Source organism: Hirundo rustica, chromosome 2 (assembly GCF_015227805.2).
Source record: "Hirundo rustica isolate bHirRus1 chromosome 2, bHirRus1.pri.v3, whole genome shotgun sequence".
NCBI classification, from domain to species: Eukaryota; Metazoa; Chordata; class Aves; order Passeriformes; family Hirundinidae; genus Hirundo; species Hirundo rustica.
In genome coordinates this window covers 79,887,213-79,904,806 of record NC_053451.1, presented here as the reverse complement: position 1 = coordinate 79,904,806, position 17,594 = coordinate 79,887,213, and the positions used below count along the sequence as shown (strand labels likewise).

General features: G+C 38.9%; 1 protein-coding gene across 9 annotated transcripts in view; it reads left to right on the top strand.

Moving 5' to 3' along the window:
• Nucleotides 1–17,594, top strand: part of NALCN (sodium leak channel, non-selective) — a 236,712-nt gene that overhangs the window by 143,287 nt on the left and 75,831 nt on the right. For all 9 annotated transcript variants that reach the window (XM_040055952.2, XM_040055951.2, XM_040055949.2 and 6 more), the window contains one exon: nucleotides 5,951–6,025. In XM_040055952.2, coding sequence (XP_039911886.1) covers nucleotides 5,951–6,025 — 75 coding nt within the window. The remainder of the gene's footprint in view (nucleotides 1–5,950; nucleotides 6,026–17,594) is intronic.

Sequence of the window (17,594 nt, the reverse complement as noted above, 5' to 3'; positions counted from 1 at the left end):
AAAAGGGAGTTAATGAAAGCCTTGACTTGATATCAGTGCATGAATCAGCAAGACTGTTAGGGGTGATATATTTATTGGGTACTATACTTCTTTTTAGCATGGAACTAAACTTCCTTAACTGATATTCTTTGAGCAGCATGTATTGAGTATCATAGAATGAACAGGATATCTAAAGAAGAAAAACACCATACTGTAAAATCTTAACAGAACTATAGCAAAATTCATTAGCAACTAGGGATCAAATTAGTTTTCATAAATGAATCACAGAATGTCTAGGCTGGAAGAGACCTTCAAGATCACCGACTGTCCAACGATCGACCAACCCATGCCCTAACACCTCAACTAGATGATGGCATCGCGTGCCGCATTCAATCTTTTTTTAAGCACGCCCATGGATGGTGATTCCACCACCTCCCTGGGCAGACCATTCCAGTACTTTATCACTCTTTCCGTGAAACACTTTTTCCTATTATCCAGCCTATTTTTCCCTTGGTGCAGCTGAATACTGTGTCCTCTCATTCTGTCAGTTGCTGCCTGGAGAAAGAGACCAACCCCCAGCTGTCCACAACCACCCTTCAGGAAGTTGTAGAGAGTGATAAGGTCACCTCTGAGTCTCCTTTTCTCCAGGCTAAACAACCACAGTCCCCTCAGTCGTTCTTCACATGGTTTGTTTTCCAAGTCCTTCACCAGCCTTGTTCCCTCCTCTGGATGCGCTCAAACATCTCAACGTCCTTCCTAAACTGAGGGGCCCAGAACTGGACACAGCACTCAAGGTGTGGCCTGAGCAGTGCCGAGTACAGGGGAAGAATGAGCTCCCTGCTCCTGCTGGCCACACCATTCCTGATCCAGGCCAGGATGCCACTGGCCCTCTTGGCCACCTGGGCACACTGCTGGCACCTTCTCAGCTGTTGTCACCAGCGCCCCCAGGTCTCTTTCCTCCTGGACACTGTGTGACCACACCGTCCCCAGCCTATAACGCTGCAGGGGGTTTTTGTGGCCAAAGTGCAGGACTCACCACTTGGACTTATTAAACTTCATCCTGTTAGACTCTGCCCATCCATCCAACAGTTCCAGGTCTCTCTGCAGAGCCATCCCACCTTCCAACAGATCAACACACGCTCCCAGCTTAATGTCATCCACAAATTTACTAATCAAAGATTCAATACCCACATCCATGTCATCAATAAAAATATTGAACAGAGCTGGCCCCAGCACAGACCCCTGAGGGACACCACTGGTGACTGGCCCCAGCTGGATGCAGCATTGTTCACCACCACTCTCTGGGCCCGGCCATCCAGCCAGTTCCTAACCCAGTGAAGAGTGCTCCTGTCCAAGCCACAAGCTGCCAGCTTATCCAGGAGTGTGCTGTGGGAGACAGTGTCAAAGGCTTTGCTGAAATCCAAATAGACAACATCCACAGCCCTTCCTGCATTCACCAGACGGGTCACCTGGTCATAAAAGGAGATCAGGTTGGTCAAACATGACCTACCTCTCCTAAACCCATGCTGGCTGGGTCTGATACCCTGGACATCCTGCAAATTCTGTGTGATGAGACTGAGTATAAACTCTTCCGTTATCTTGCCAGGTACTGAGGGCAGGCTGACTGATCTATAATTACCAGGATCCTCCCTCCCACCCTTTTTGTGAATGGGTGTCACATTGGCTCCAGTCACCTGGAACCTCACCAGTGAGGCAGGACTGTTGGTAAATGATGGAGAATAGTTTCACAAGCTCATCTGCCAGCTCCCTCATCACCCTGGGATGGATCCCATCTGAGCCCACAGATTTATGAGTATCCAAGCGCCTCAGCAGTTCTCTGACTGCATCCTCTTGGATAATGGGGGGACCATTCTGTTCCCTGACACCATCAACCAACCCAAGAGAACAGCTGTCTTGAAGGCAAGTTGTCTTCCCACTGAAAACTGAGGCAAAGAAGGCATTAAGCACTTCTGCCTTCTTCTCATCTGCAGTTACCAAGTTCCCTCACTCGTAGAGAACAAAGGTTGGCATTACCTTTCCTTTTACCGTTAATATATTTGTAGAAATATTTTTTATTATCCTTTACAGAAGTCACCATTTTAAGTTCAAACTGAGCTTTGACCTCCCTATTTTTTTTCCTACATTCTGTAGCAGCCCCCTTAAATACTTCCTGAGAGACCTGACCCTCCTTCCAAAAACAATAGCACCTCTTTTTATTCCTAAGTTCCTCCAAAACCTCCTTGTCCATCCAGGCTGGATGTTTACCTCATCAACTCATCTTTTGGCACACAGGGACAGTCTGTTCCTCTGCCCTCAAAATCTCTGTTTTGAAGCAAGCCCAGCTTTCTTGAATTCCTTTGTTTTTAAGGGCTGCTTCCCAAGGAACTCTCTGAATAAGTCTTCTAAATAGGCCCAAGTCTGCCCTCTGGAAGTCCAGTGTAAGAGTATTATTGGTGTTCCTCCTGATTTCACCAAATATCAAGAACTCTATTATTTCATTATCACTCTGCCCCCAGTCGGCCTCCAACCACCACATCTCCCACCAGTCCATCTGTATTTGCAAACAACAGATCTAACATAGTCCTTCCCTTGGTGAGCTCACCCACCAGCTGCAACAAAAAGTTGTCCTCCATGCACTCTAAACATTTCCTGGACTGCCTCTTTTCTGCTGTATTAAGTTCCCAGCAGTTGTCTGGCAGGTTTGAGTTGCCTACAAGAACAAGGGCTGGTGATCCTGAAATATTCTCCAGCTGCTTATAGAGTAAGTTGTCCACCTCTTCCTCCTGGTTGAGTGGACAATAACAGACTCCCAGTAGGATGTCAGCCTTGTTGGCTTTCCCCTTAACTCTGACACATACAACTCCATCTTCATTAGTTTCAATACTTTTATGGCATCAAAAGCCTTGTTAAAATAAAGGGCCACCCCTCCACCTCTTCTCCCTTTCCTGTCTCTTCTGAAGAGCTTGTAGCCATCGAGTGCAGTGCTCCAGCTATGTGAGTCATCCCACCATACTTCCATGACGGCAACTCCATCACAGCTTTTCTGTTGCACCATGGCCTCTAGCTCTTGCTGTTTGTTACCCACGCTGTGTGCATTGGTATACATGCACTTCAGCTGGGCTGCTAATCTCACCCCTGACTCAGGCTTACCACCTTTGGGCCTGCTTCCAGACAGCCCAGCTGCATCCCCTTCCCCCTTCAAACCTGGTTTAAAGCCCTCTCAGTGAGCTAAGAACCTTCTGCCCTTAACAGAGAGATGTATCCCATGCTTGTTGGTCAAAAGGAAAGGCAAAAGTCAGAGGGTCCACAGCCAATCAGAAAGTTCCACTTAGCAGGGAAATTAGTATGTTAGTCCCTGGCATACTGTATAAGCACATAGCAGTGGGTTTGGGATAATGAAGTAAGGTAAAATGAAAGAGAGACATTTAAAGAGGTATAGAGGAATTAAAGAAAGAAAGAGACACAGAAAAAGAGAGATAGAGAGAGCAAAAGAGATCACTAGTGCTGCTTCCAGTGTTCATCCAGCTGGGGGGATGTTGAGCCTGCTTTCCGCATCAATCCAGTAGCATCAATCTATCTCATGAGATGTCCAGGATTCTGGGAATGATTATCCAGCTGGTAAGTGTTGATCCATCCATGTCAGTATGGCCAGTAGGATGTTCAGGGTACTGCCTGGGCTTGGGGAGTACCCCTTTTATGGACAGATATCTCTCTTTCTATGCTAATTAATTATCGTGCACAGTCTGTTCTTTCAGGCCTTTCTGGAAATGGGTTAGAGGGCTTTGGGGGTCTTTGGTGGTGTCAATCCTACCCTATAGTCCGTGCCTATGATATGCCCACATCCATGTCAAGTCATTCTTGCGCTTGTGCTGTACTGTGTTGCATTTTAGCTGGTAGAAAAGTGCTACCTGTCTCTGCCTCACACCTGTTCTTCATTGAAACCTTGTTCTTTCTCATGGCATTTTAGTACCTATAGTTCTTGCGTATTACCAACAATTTTTGCCTAATAGTCCTTGGCTGGCTCCACAGCCATCCAATTATCGGTGTGAGAGACATACACATTCACATTCGTATAATTCTTCTGGGAATTAAGAGCTCAAATGGATCTCACTTTGGACCACTGTTTATAGGATCATTAGAGAGTGGGCTTTAGTCATTTTCCATCCTGGCCACAATTTGAGTCAGTAACTTTCTTTGAAGGTTCAACAACAGAAATATTATTCCTCTTGGCTGTTTTGCAGGCAAGAAAATTACATTTCCCAGGCTTTTCACTTAAAATCGGGTGCTTATTAGACACCTGTTAATTCCTGGGAACAGACAATGTTTCTGATAAGCTCAAGAGGGGCTTAGTCTGAGTGCAGTTCATCAAGGCTGAGGCCTAATGAGCATTTCTCAGATCATAGTGTGGGATGAGGGGTTGTACCACCACAGGCTATCCTGAAACTAAAGTCAGCTTCTCTGGGCCTCTTCATTGTGCTAGGTATTATGTATTTTATTGGAATTCTATCTTGCATTGCTGTTCTGAATGTCATCCTTACTTCCACTGTTTGTAGTCATTAGATCACTGAAAATTATATGATGTATTGTTCATGTGGCACATGCAATATCACTTAGAATAGCTGCAGGAAATTCTAGGTGTTGCTAAAACCAGTGTCTTTTTTCTGAGTTGTTTTATTCCTGAACACTGACATTTTTTGAATTGATGGGCCATTCCTTCCTATGTCTACTTTACCTTTATAGTTCATGGAGCAAAAGAAAATCCTGCCTTGGAATAAGGTCCACTCAACTTAGATACAGTTTAAGTTCCAAACTCTTTGTCTGGTATATTAAGCCCCACTTCTGTATAGATGGGGGAATAAATTTCCAGTGCGACAGGCAAAGTTACACTTCATTTACAAGTAGTGGTGGAAGGATATGTTTACTCTGGTTGTTACTCAGTGGTCCAAGACCAGAGAAAAATTCTAGGCTTGTAATTATTTTTAAAAAAAAGAGTTAGGATACATTCTGGTACCTCTCTGGTATATCAGAAATTGGTGCTTGCCTGTAGAAGCTCAATGTGCTTGACGATGTTTGCATTGAACTTCAGAGACTAAAACCTTGGCAGTTGCTGGCAGCTGTTGACCTAAGTATGGGTACATATTTACTCCCTTAGATAGAAGTTGTTTGATAATATATGCTGAACAGTGGTATCCTCCCTTACCTACCATACTCCTAATTCTGTCTGTTTCTCAGCTGTATCAATCACATCTTCAGCTTCTTTGGCCTGTGGTCAGCATCTGTACGAAAGGGAAATGTAATATTCTGCTACTAATACACACTTTTTTCCCTCAGTGGGATTCTTCCTCCTAGAAACCTATCTAAACAATATTTAATATAGAGTAAATGGAGGCACTTGATTTTCCTCTTCTGTGACATGAGTTTCCTGTACATGTAATGCATGCAAATAATGAAGCAGCTTACTTTTCTTCCAAAGCGAACTTAGCTACTTTTCACAGAGGCACTTTGAGCATAAAGGAAGTCCATGAAGTGAGTGTCAGGTGACTAAAAAGTCACACCTAAATTGAAAACCACCTTAGCTTTACAAGATGTTTTAGGATTTTGCTTTGCATTTGTTTTATTATTATTGTTGTTATTGCTATTATTATTGTTGTTGTTGTTTGTTATTATTTCTGATTAATTTAATTTTCTTTTCATGCAAAGTACATTTTAAGGAGTATATTGTTGCATTGGTCACGTAACCTAGAATTCAGCCTTTTTAAACTCGTACTAATTGTATGGTAATATAAAAAACAATTTACTACTTGCAAAATGGCTAGCAGATATATAGATGTAGCGATATTAGTTCAAGAGATGTCAATGGCAAGAATCCCATTTGCATCAGGGATGGGGTTTCATTTTTCCATGTTATTTAACAATACTTCTTAAGAAAAATAAGATAAGCTTTAACAAATCACTTACAATTGTTTTGTAGATTCTACTCAGCTTGTTTGTTGCTGTTATTTTGGACAACTTGGAACTTGATGAGGATCTAAAGAAACTTAAACAAGTAAGAACATCTTTTTATTGTGCTTGAAAGTAGTTTCAATAAGCATTTTACTTCACTGGTATTTTGTGTGGCAAAAGATGGGAAACATCTTCATCACAATGAACAAAACAGTACATTGGAAGTGAATAGCAGTATTTTGTTAGATAGTTTACTATCACACAACCTTAAGGACAAAATAAGATACCGTAAAAGAGATGTAGAAATAGGGTTTAATATTCAATGAAATTCAATTAAGATACTCTAGTAAAAATTATATATATATATATATATATATATATATATATATATATATATTTTAAAAAACCACCACCACAACACAGCTAGGCCGTCTTTTTGCTTATAAACTAGTGAAAGATATCCCTGCCCATGCTTTATGAGCACAGCACAGCTCCACTGCAGGGGAGGGTAATGGCAGAGAGCCCACAGTTAGGAAGCAGTAGGGCACACTCTGGTCAATGTGTTAGGGGACATGTGTTGAGGGAGGGTTAAAGATGCTTGGAAGAGTTAACTTGCTTGATTGATTCTCCAAATTTTGGGGACCAAGAAGTCATTCCCTCATATCTGAAACCCCAAATGTCAATAACATAAAACAAATGTAAATATAGAATTCACATTGGCCTTTCTGACCTTCTGCACAAACCGCCAGCAAGGAAGGTATCCATTGTTTTTAAATAAATATATAGCTGTACTTTAATCGGTACAAAGAGAAGCAAAGTCATCAACATTTCTCTATTTCATGCATGAAGCAGCATGAGCTAACACATGGGAACTTCTGTAATATTTGGCTTGTAGTCATCCTTGCTGCTTTTGTTCATCTTTCATGTGCATCAGCAATTGCCATAGAATTATGTTCGTTCAATTCTTGAAAAATAATCACCCAGAAAATTGAGATATTTTACATTGAAGTTCTACATGGCAATATCATACACTTTTAATTTTTCTTTATGGAATTCAATGCTGTTTTTGCTGTTGCAGTGTTAAATATCCATATGTATTGCAAACTTGAAATAAGTTTAAAAAACAAGTATTTTCTGCAACAACGAGACACAAATACTGGATTTCAGTTGATCAGTTTACATAAGTGAGAGATCTTACATATGACTTTCTTGAGTCAGGACCATCTTCAGTATGCAAACTGAGTAGGCCAAATCAAAGTCATTCATTTTTCTCTTTACCAGTCTTAAGAGGTAAAATGATCTGAAATGAAAATGGCTCAGATGTATGTTAAGCAATGTCATATCATACTGATAATCTTACAGGAAATTTTTCATAGTGTCTGCGTGAGTTAGGAGTGCAAATCAATTTTCCAAAGTGAAGCGCCTGAGATGTGAAATCCAGTGGCATTTTTGTGAAACATAGCATCTTTGATTCTTAAACCACTTCAAAAGTCCACAGCTTTGCTTATTAAATGGCAGCAGCATGGCTTTTTGCTTTAGCTGCCTGCTTTGGAAGTGGTGAACAGAAAGCCATAATGAGAGGCCGCCAGCTTGCCACATTTCAGTCTGAAATTTTGTTAGCCTGGTAGGAACTGTGTCTCTGTGATAGTAATAGAGAACACTTAAATGAAATAAATATAATGTTTAAAAAAACCTCTCAACTTCATAGCTTTGAGACTGCAGCAGCATAACTACATGAGAGTGGTGCTGGGCCAAAACAAAACTGCTGGCCCAGCCACCAGACCTTCTAGCTACTGTGCCACTGATGGACTGTCTCCATGACCCAAGAGGGCATTTAAACACGGCACAGCACTTTGCCTGAGTTCACTGGCATAATGGTATATGGATTCTACAGCATGTTATACACCATTCTGATGCATTAAAATGTCCAAAGTGGCTGATGCTTGTTCATTTGTACTTACATTTTTGAAATATTTTCTTGAACAGTAGTGTCTCTTCATAGACACTCTCCTCCTCTCAGTTCTATTGAACGCATCCCCTTCTAATATTTTACTCAAATAAATGAATGTTGTACAAAGTGTTTCATATTTTAGAAATGCCTAAGGTGAAAGGAGGCAAGGAGTCAGTTCCTGGAGCTCAGTGATATGAGATTACTGGAATGGATGTTCAACTGCTTCAGTGTCTAGAACAGAAAATATTTCCTGAGGTGTAAATACAATGGTATCCCAGGTTCAGTGCTGACAGTGACTGTGCTCTACTGCGCTGAAATGTTGGTTTTCTTATCTCAGAAGATAAAGCAAAAAGACTTTTTTAACTGAATTGGTATTTTGAGTTTTCAATTAAAGAATGGACTTTAAGAAGAAACAGGATTGTAAGGTAATTTTTATATTTTAATCAAGACCATTTCTATTGAAAAATAAATCTATATTGCTGCACAGAAAAATTTTTGACATCTATAATTAAAAGATGAATGGTGTTCTAAGAGAGAAGTCAAATAATTCAAGATGTTAATGTAAAAGACATTGATTGGTTGAAAAATATGAAATTGTAATGCTCTTCATCCTTGGGGATGTATTTTTTTCCCTGCCTTTACAGGTTGTAAAGCTCAAGTCCTAGGGTATTTTCAGATGATGAAATACTGTATGATTTTCTAGGAAGGAAGGAGAATATATCTGTGCCAGAAATCACACCTACCTAATAATTGCTTTTGAGCTGTGTTCTCCTTAATTATGACTTAATTTATTTTCTGGAAATTAATAAGAAAAAGTTTATTACTTAACTTTCAGATTATTGGGAAAAGACTAATCTGTTAATATTTGCAATATACTCTAGAATGTAAAATGATACTTAAACTAGGTATTCATGTTGCTTCAGTAAATGTATTTAAATGTGAGTAAATAAAAGACAAAATGCATTAAATGACTAGGAGATTCTAAGTAAGATTATAATATAATTTATTTAAAAGAAAGTAAACCTTTAGAATTAAATATGCCAGTGCAAATTTTGTTAAGGATATACATCATAATTCAATTTTTAATTACCCAATTACATACTATTAATTCCAAAGGTCTCGCCTCAGTGCAAAGAGTAGACAGAGCTCATTTTAATAAGCCACTAGTCCGTTTATTGTACAGTGTGTGATCCTGTGCATTATTTATTGCACTGTATTCAGGTTTTGCTACAAAGACAAAACTATTAATCTCCTTTTTGGTTTTTTTTTATGGTACCCCTCATAAATATGTAGAACAAACATAAAACTTGTGAAAGATTAAATTAAGTGATTTACTTGGCAGCACAGGTACACATAAGAATAGAATCTGCTTTTCCAAGACACCATCCATCTGGTTTAAGAACAGAAACATTCTGTGTATCCTTACAGCTGTATTTGTTTGCAGTGCATCTCCCAACCTCTGCCACATCTCATCCCCTTGTCTGTGTCTGCCACCATAGCCCAAGTGAAAAGTGTTTTTACTCTAGCTCGTAGTGACCACCTCTCTGTGCAATAAACTTGACCTCTGCAGTGATCCAGACTGACCCTAACACCCTACGGAGTCTCCAGGTGTGACATTGGTCTGCTCATCTTCTCATGAGGCCCTTTTCTCTGGCATTCAGTACATCAGTTATACAGATGGTATCGAACTTAGGCACAAGAAATCTAGCAACTACAATCCTGAGTTCCTTCTCATTGATACCTGTCTTCTCCAAACTCTCCTTAAATAATTGTCCCAAAGTTAAAACAAAGAGGAGGGGATTTCTTTGATGTCTTTTACCTTTTGTGGTCAAGTGTTGACTTTCTTTTTAGCAATTCATCGTCCTTAGCAGATTTTGAAGCATGACTTTCTCTTGCAGCAGCTGTTTTAACTTTTCCCATTATATTTTCCACATATTTACTGATTCCATTGTTACATATTTCTATCAATTTGCCTAGATATGAAGTCAGACTGATTAGGTTCTCACTTCTCATGCTCTACCCTGAATCCCTCTTTTAAAGTTAGTCACGTTTGGCACTTTTCTCTCACCCCAGAGTTTACTTAGGTGACAAATTATCTACTACTGCTGTATGTCAGCCTTGATATATCTGAGATCCTTTAGAAGTCTTGAGAGAGTGCTATCAGGTGTTAGGGAGTAACAAATTGACCTTGTGTTAGTTACCTTCCAAAAGCTTTTCCCCTGACATTTTTGTAGCTCAATCTTTGGCACAGTTTGGGGCCTTCTTTGACCCTGTCTGTGGCCAACACTGTTTGTGTTAACTTCTTGCTTTGGTTTTATTTTTCAGAGCACACTCAATTAATAGTCTGTTGCTCTTTTAGACGTCCTGCTTTCTTTATGTCTGTAAAAGCTTTCTTATTAGAGTTTATTTCTTTAGAAACTAGTCCCTCAAGGTCTCTCATGATCTGCCATTATTTTTATACCAAAAAAAAAAAAGTTTATGTTGGGGTTTTTTCTCTCTATTCTTTGCTTAGCATATGGCTTTCTTTTCTGAAGCACAGACAATTACTTTTAAGTCTTCTTTGCACTCTATTTGAAATTGCTGGTCTTGGTGACCTTCTTGGAGTTTTTCTGTAGCTGGTAGATGTATTCTGCAAATAAAACAGGATATTTAAAGCTACTCCGTACATCCCCCCTTCCCAGTTTTTTCATTTGTCCATTCCTTTAAATTTCTTTTCTAAAGCTGTATGATTTTAAGTAATTCATTTTTTTTAATTTAAATTCAGTGCAATAGATAGATTTGACCTTCTACTTGTAAACTAAAATCTGAATTTAAGACCATTTTTACCACTGTTACAGAAGAGCTTTTTGATATTTATGCCATGAAATAGATCTTACTCAGTACTAAACCATGAGATACTTCTTCACTTAGGTATTCTCTGACTATGTAAGTCAGCAAGGAGTCACTTATGAGTAAAAAGTTAATATTCTTCTTCTGCCCTTTCCTAAACATACATGAGGGTAAACAAAGGCTTCCCAGTGTTATTACTGCTTGTCTTTCAGCTTTGAATACTATTTTGCATTTTGAAATTATGTTATAATCCTCTTTTACACATGTGCAGAATATTTCTTCCAGTTCAAGACACAGTTTCAATGCACATGGATCCTGTGCAGCTTTTGCATGCATTTACCTTGTTCACTGCACCGTAAATTGACATTTACCTTATTCACTGCATTACCTTATTCACTGCAACATATAGCACCAGTCTTTTACTTGTGCCACATACTCTCCATCTGGATAAGTCCTATTCTGCAAAGTCTGGTTCTATAGGATCCTACTGCCTGTTATTCCTACCAAGTTTCTGTAATTAAGTCTTTTTTTTTTTTTTCAATTTAAGTTCAGTGCAATAGATATATTTGACCGTAAGACCATTTTTGTGTTTTGTGTCAACATTGTGGAGTTTTTAATAACAGAAATTCTAGTGCAACCATGGGGATTTTAAAAATTTTATTATTAATATAAAAGTCTGTATATGTATTATTCTTGTCTAGTTTTATGTCCTCTCCTTAATATGGCTTTATTTTTTTATGTATTTTTGTTTCCTGACAGAATTTTATAAGCTTTAAGGATTCACATAGCTTCATTTTATATGGAGAAACTCCTGTTTGCCTTGTTGACTCCTCCATTCTGGGCTTACTCTACTGTTTTAGCACCTGCTCCTTTAACAGCTTTTGCAGCCAATTTTAAGTTCCTTAAAAATTTTATGAAAGTTTAAACACCTGGGCAGATTTCATCGCTCTTCACCGATATATTATATTGTTGTATGTGCAGTTTGAAATATTTATGTGGATTTCCTTCTCCAGTCACTGAAGAGTAGCAGATACTTTTGGAGGGCAATGTTAAGAGACATACATTTTTTTAATAGGGCAGCTACAAGAAAATTTGAAGCCAGCCATGAGATTATCCTCAAGCCACCCTCACTGTATGAACTGTCCTACATCTGCAGCATAGTCTGTGGCTTACAGCAATGAAACCTGTATGGCATTTCTTCTCAAGTGCATATCCCAGCTTTTCTGGGAAAGCAGACAGGAAATGACTACTCTGTCTTTGATCTGTTCTTATATCTCAGAACCCTTTAGCTGGTCTTTGTCAGAAAAAAGGTATTGGGCAGATGGACCTTTGATCTAACCTAGTCCACTCATTCTTACACCCCTTGTGTTTCAAAATATGAACTGGATTTCAGAAAAAATTTGCAGATAGCATAAGGATGAACCCATTGGTCGCTGAAACTATGTGCATTGTCACTGTTTTATAATTCCACAAGGGAAAGAGCAAGCATCTCAAGCATCTCTGAGCATAAACCGTGGTCTGACTTCCTTGACCGTGTAAACTTACCTCTATAATCCTATTTCCCGGAATTCCAGCATAAAATCTATTTTTTTAATACCCATATGTAATTTTAACAATATTAAAATATAAAATTTTCTTTTAAAAATGCTTATGGTAGCAAACCCAGCTTACCTCACTAACTTTGGAGGGCTTATCTTAGAGCTTGTGTCAGACAACATTTTTGTGTCTCTATTTTACTACTGGAGAATCAAAGCTGAAGTGACATCCCTAGGTTCATACACAAATTCCCAGTATGATGAGGAATCAGGAAAAGTCTGGTTTGGGTCTTAGGCCTCTTGAGTCAATCAGGAGCATATGTCCACTTTTAAACTGTTGAAATCTCGCAGAAGTGTAGTTCTCTGCTTCAAGAGTAAATCCCTTAAAGAAGATCAGCTTTTTGTCATATCACACATGTGCTGTCTGTGCTCTCTAGTGCACACTCACAACACTAGTACAGATGGCATCCATTACTAAATATATTTTCCCCATGCCTTACTACCTGGCAACAGAAATCCTTGGAGGAGTAAACAATGTGCAGTAGGGACATTTTTCTTCTCATTTGATTAAATTTACACTCTCATCAGTGGAGGTACTTGTCAGATGTACATGCTCCTTTCCCTCCAGTTCTGCTCCACACCATGAAATACGTGTAAGATTTTTTTTCCCCCTAAATCCATTATCAGAGCAGCAAGTGCTGCAGAGGTTTGTGTACACATATATACATGTGTGTGTGCGCGTGCGTGTATGTATGTATGTATACACCTATATATCATGGTATATATCTATTACTACTTATAGTATACATATATATTTTTTAAAAATGAGCTGCCTTTAGAATTGTATTTGGAAAGTAGAGTTCATTTTTACCAGGTTCATTTTATCTCTTAAATGTCACTTTTAACTCTTTTATATTGAAAACAGACTTTTATAAAGAACCTAGGAGATAATGATAGATTCCTTGCTGGGGTTTTTTTTTATTGTTGAGATAGTATTGCAGTGTCCCCTCATGCCTGGTAGGCGTGCAGGCTAGCTCAGTTCAGCACTGCGGCAACGAGGATCGGTCGGGGCTACAGGTAGGACGAGTAACCTCCTCCCGGTAGGTTCTTGGTTCCCCACACCAGCGAGCGGACCTGATGGAATTGCGACAGCGGCGACGGAAAAAGAGTCGTCTCTCTTTAGGCAGGGTAGAAGGTAGTTTATTAAGGGGAGTCTGGCAAGGAGCTCCGCCACAGACCACTGCTGCCCAGAGAGAGCAGAGATCAAAGCCTGACAGCCACTTATAAACGGGGGAGGGCTGACAACGGGTCAGCCAACCAGGGAACACCGGGGTGGTAACAGGGGTGTCAACTTCTGAACCATTAACAAATCACAGGTGGGGAGGAGGGGAATCCCCAGGCACCAGCCTATCACTCGACGCCTCTCCTGGATCTTTCCAGAATCCAGGGAAGGGTCTCGAAGTGACAGACAGGGCGACCACAAGGAGAGAGGGGGGATTGACAGGGACAGGTGCAGGGAAGGAATGATTGGCATAAAACGTCTGTTTATATAACCAACTCATAAGGGGGAAAACTATTACAGAACACAGGGGGGTACAGTGGACAGAACCATTACAAAAATAACTTATAAATCTTACAAAAATAACTTAATAACTTAATAAAACAACTCTTGCACCACTACAAGATAGATCCTTGTTTTCAACAATGTTTAATGTCTGAACACCTCAATTTGATGCCAGTGGTTCAGGGTCACATTGTGAAATGCTCGGAAGCTTTGCAAAAAAGGGGCAGTTAAGCAAACTTTAGTGGTCTTTGCAGGGCTTTCACACCAAGAGCATAAAGGAAATTAAAGGAATTGATTATGCAATCTGTCTCATAAGAATGCACAATTGCAATAGAGAAAAGTAAATTAGGATTTGAGTGCCATTAAAAAGGGCAGAACTATCATGGAATCTCATTCTATAATGCTTGGAGGGTTTTGGTGGCAGTAGTAGTGGTGATGATTATGGTGATAGAGGCAATGGGGGGGTCTGGACTGGGATCTGCTGCCACCTGATTGTCCAGAATTAACGCAGCAGAAGATAGACATGATTGAAAAGAAGTTTAAAAACCTAATAAATATTTATATGTTAATCTCTCATCTTAAAATCTACTTTATTTTTTCTGTTCTTGTTGTCAGGAAAACATAACAACTAATACTTTTTTTTATCACTACACAGTTACTTTCCCTTCTTCAGTACTCAAATTAAAAAATCCCTGATACATAGTAAGACTTTTGGCGGCCTACTATCTAAAGGGAGAGTATCTGATTCTGAACATTGGTAAAGATAATTCTGGCACATGTATTCTAAATATGAATTTTACACTGCTTCCCTTTTATGCAAGAATACATAAGTGGAATTTTGGTTCATTTTAGTCAAGACAAAGCATGTCAATCTCTAAAGAGATAGTGCTGACTCCTTCTACATTTTTCTCTAAAGTGCATTTGAATAAACGCTTCAAATCAAATATTTATATTAAATAGATTTTTTTATTGTTGCATGACTGATCACCACAGTATCCTGCTGATTTTGGAAAACTCACAGATACTTGTTTGCTTGTAGAGTTGGAATCTGTATTAACTAAAGCAGTATTTATATGCCAAACAATCCAAACTTACATCCCCAGAGCAAACATAAAATTTTCTTACTGTGATTCCTGCAGTATTCAGCTTTGTTTGTCTCTAAGCTGAAGAGAAGGAGCACAATTTGTACTTTTGATCCTAAATTCATGTGCAATCATTTGTTGAATTTGCAATTATTACTTTGATGCCAGTGTCTATGCTTTTCATTGCTAACTCAGAGCAATTGGATTCACATTTTTTAATCTATGGGGAAGAAACCTCCCCAGAATAAAAAACTTCATGCACTTAAATGCAATAATTTTAAAGAAAAAGTAAGATAATCTTCTGACATACACTAAAAAAAATCTATGTATTATGTATGCTAATGCAGTAAGCATCATAAAAGTTTTAAGGTTTTTATATTTAATCCAGCTCTCAGGAGTTTAGAAGCAACTATCTTTAAGTTTTTGAACACTTATATTCAAGGAAAAAAAATTTCCTTCATTTAGATAAAGGTTGGAATTTTCTGAAGTGTCAGGGGACAGGATTCATGTCACTTTATTAGCCATGCAAAAAGTTAGGCGTGTAGTCTGAGCTACATCTGCAGTAGCCTGTAGTCATAGTTACCCTTCAGGGAATGATTCATCCCATCCAAGTACGGTGTTCTCTTTTTTCTGTTACAGGGGCAGTCTAGACAGCTAATTAGGCAAAGTGCCTGATTTTCAGTGGATAATGTTAAATGACATAAATATCCAAGTTGAATGAATTAGGAACCTGTATTTCATTGACATTTAATCATATGGGTGCTTTCACATTAATGAAGCCAAAAATCATAGTGTGTAACAGCAGGCACCTTACTGAAGTGCCTAGACTGGGATCCTAATTTAGGTTAAGGACTTAGATGACAATAGCAACAAAGAAGGATAAAAGGCAGCATTCAAAGCTGGTCATCTCTCTTCACTCACAGCAGAAAACAAAGCCTGCATTTATGAATTTAGGTTCATAGGTCCTTGGCACTGGCACTTCAGTAAATTTTTTAAGGGAATGTGGCACAAATTTAACAGGATCTTTTTAGAGGCTCCTGACCTGCACCTGTGTTGGTTCAGAAGGCAGTACGGACCCTGTCTCACTTGTGGAGCAAAAGTGAAACCAGACATTCACCATTTGCTGTAGGAATATGTCAGAAATGTTGTTGTCACACATTTTAATGTATCATGCTAAGACTTTGTAGTTATGTTTCTTCTTAAAAGACAAAGACACAAATTATTGCTTCCACAGAGAATGAGGTTCTCACTGCTGTAACAATGATGTTGAGGATCTCCATCTTATAGTCTCTGCAATAATATGTTAACAAGTCTTCCTGCATCAGTATCAATATATTGGAATACCTTTTCTTGTATTTTCTATGTTGTTCCAGTATTATTCTTGCCAATCTGCTTATCACCTTTCTCCACTCACCATCACCATTACGGTTCCCATTTTCTCATCTCCTGCTCTTTTTCTTTCATATGCAGAAACAGTTAGTGCCATCTTTTCTTTACATTAGACCACTCATTTCTTACTGCTAATGATCACTTCTCAGTGACCATTGTCAAAGGAGCTTACTCATCCATCCACTTGGAAATTCGCAAAACAACAATCTATTTATTAGGAGAGCTTCCACAAATCCATGGATATAGCACTGGTTTCCTTGAATCTCTCATTTTTAAGGGTATTTCTCATTTTTCAAGTTGGCTCTTGCTCTAGGAATGTTCACTCCTCTCTTTTTTGGACTAAAACATCCTTCTAATAACCTTTTATAAGTGTTTCTGTGTTCCAGGAATATACCTATTGCTGAAATTCATTATGTGAGAGAAAGCTTTCACACAAACTAGGTTTCCAACATGAAAGTCACACTGACAAAGAGATAAAAATGTCTTAATAATGTTTTCCAGAATGAAATACAGAAGTCGGGTCTGCAACCTAATCTTCCATTAGCTATTTTGTCTCTCGCACGCATCTTTCTGCTTTCAGTGCTTGGGCTGGTTGCAGATTTTAACTAATTTCTAGGTTCAGGGTTGGTTGTTCCATTGAAATCAGATAACAGGAAGAGAAGGGCAAGGTTTTACTACTGACCTCTTGAGTATACATTCATGATGATTGATGAAGCAGTCAAACTGTATGTTTATACATTTTCATTTTTGGCTTGCTTTTTTCACTATTTCTAGATACTAAGCTGTGAAATTTAGTTTCTATACACTCTTGTCCTTCAGATAACATCTTCATGTAAGGCAGTTCTAACAAATGAAACAGCTCACTTCTCTAGTGAAAATACATGCTATTTTTATAGCTGTTGCTAGATGCTCCTGCTGCTGCCTTTTTATATTATTGTCTGTAGAAAAAATAAAGGGAGCAACTTGAACTACATGCACTGCTTATTTTTCTTGAACTTTTAACTGTGATCTAAGCATAAATATTTCTGCATTCAGCCTTTAGTTTTTTGTCAAGAAGCCTTCATAATTAAGCCCCTGTGAGAGCCTTGCAGAGGTGAGAGCTAACAGAAAGATGTCCTCAGCAGAACTGGTCATAGAAAGAAGATGAGTTAAAATCTGACTGTCAGCCAAACTGAAGTCCATGTTCTCACCATGAACGAGACCAAGTTCTACCTAACACTGGTTCTGGTAGGAGAAGAAAGCTTCTCTGGTATGAAGGATAATTTAATGTATGATTCTGGCACCATGGGATGCCAGAAGCAGTACAAAAATAAAAGCTTTTA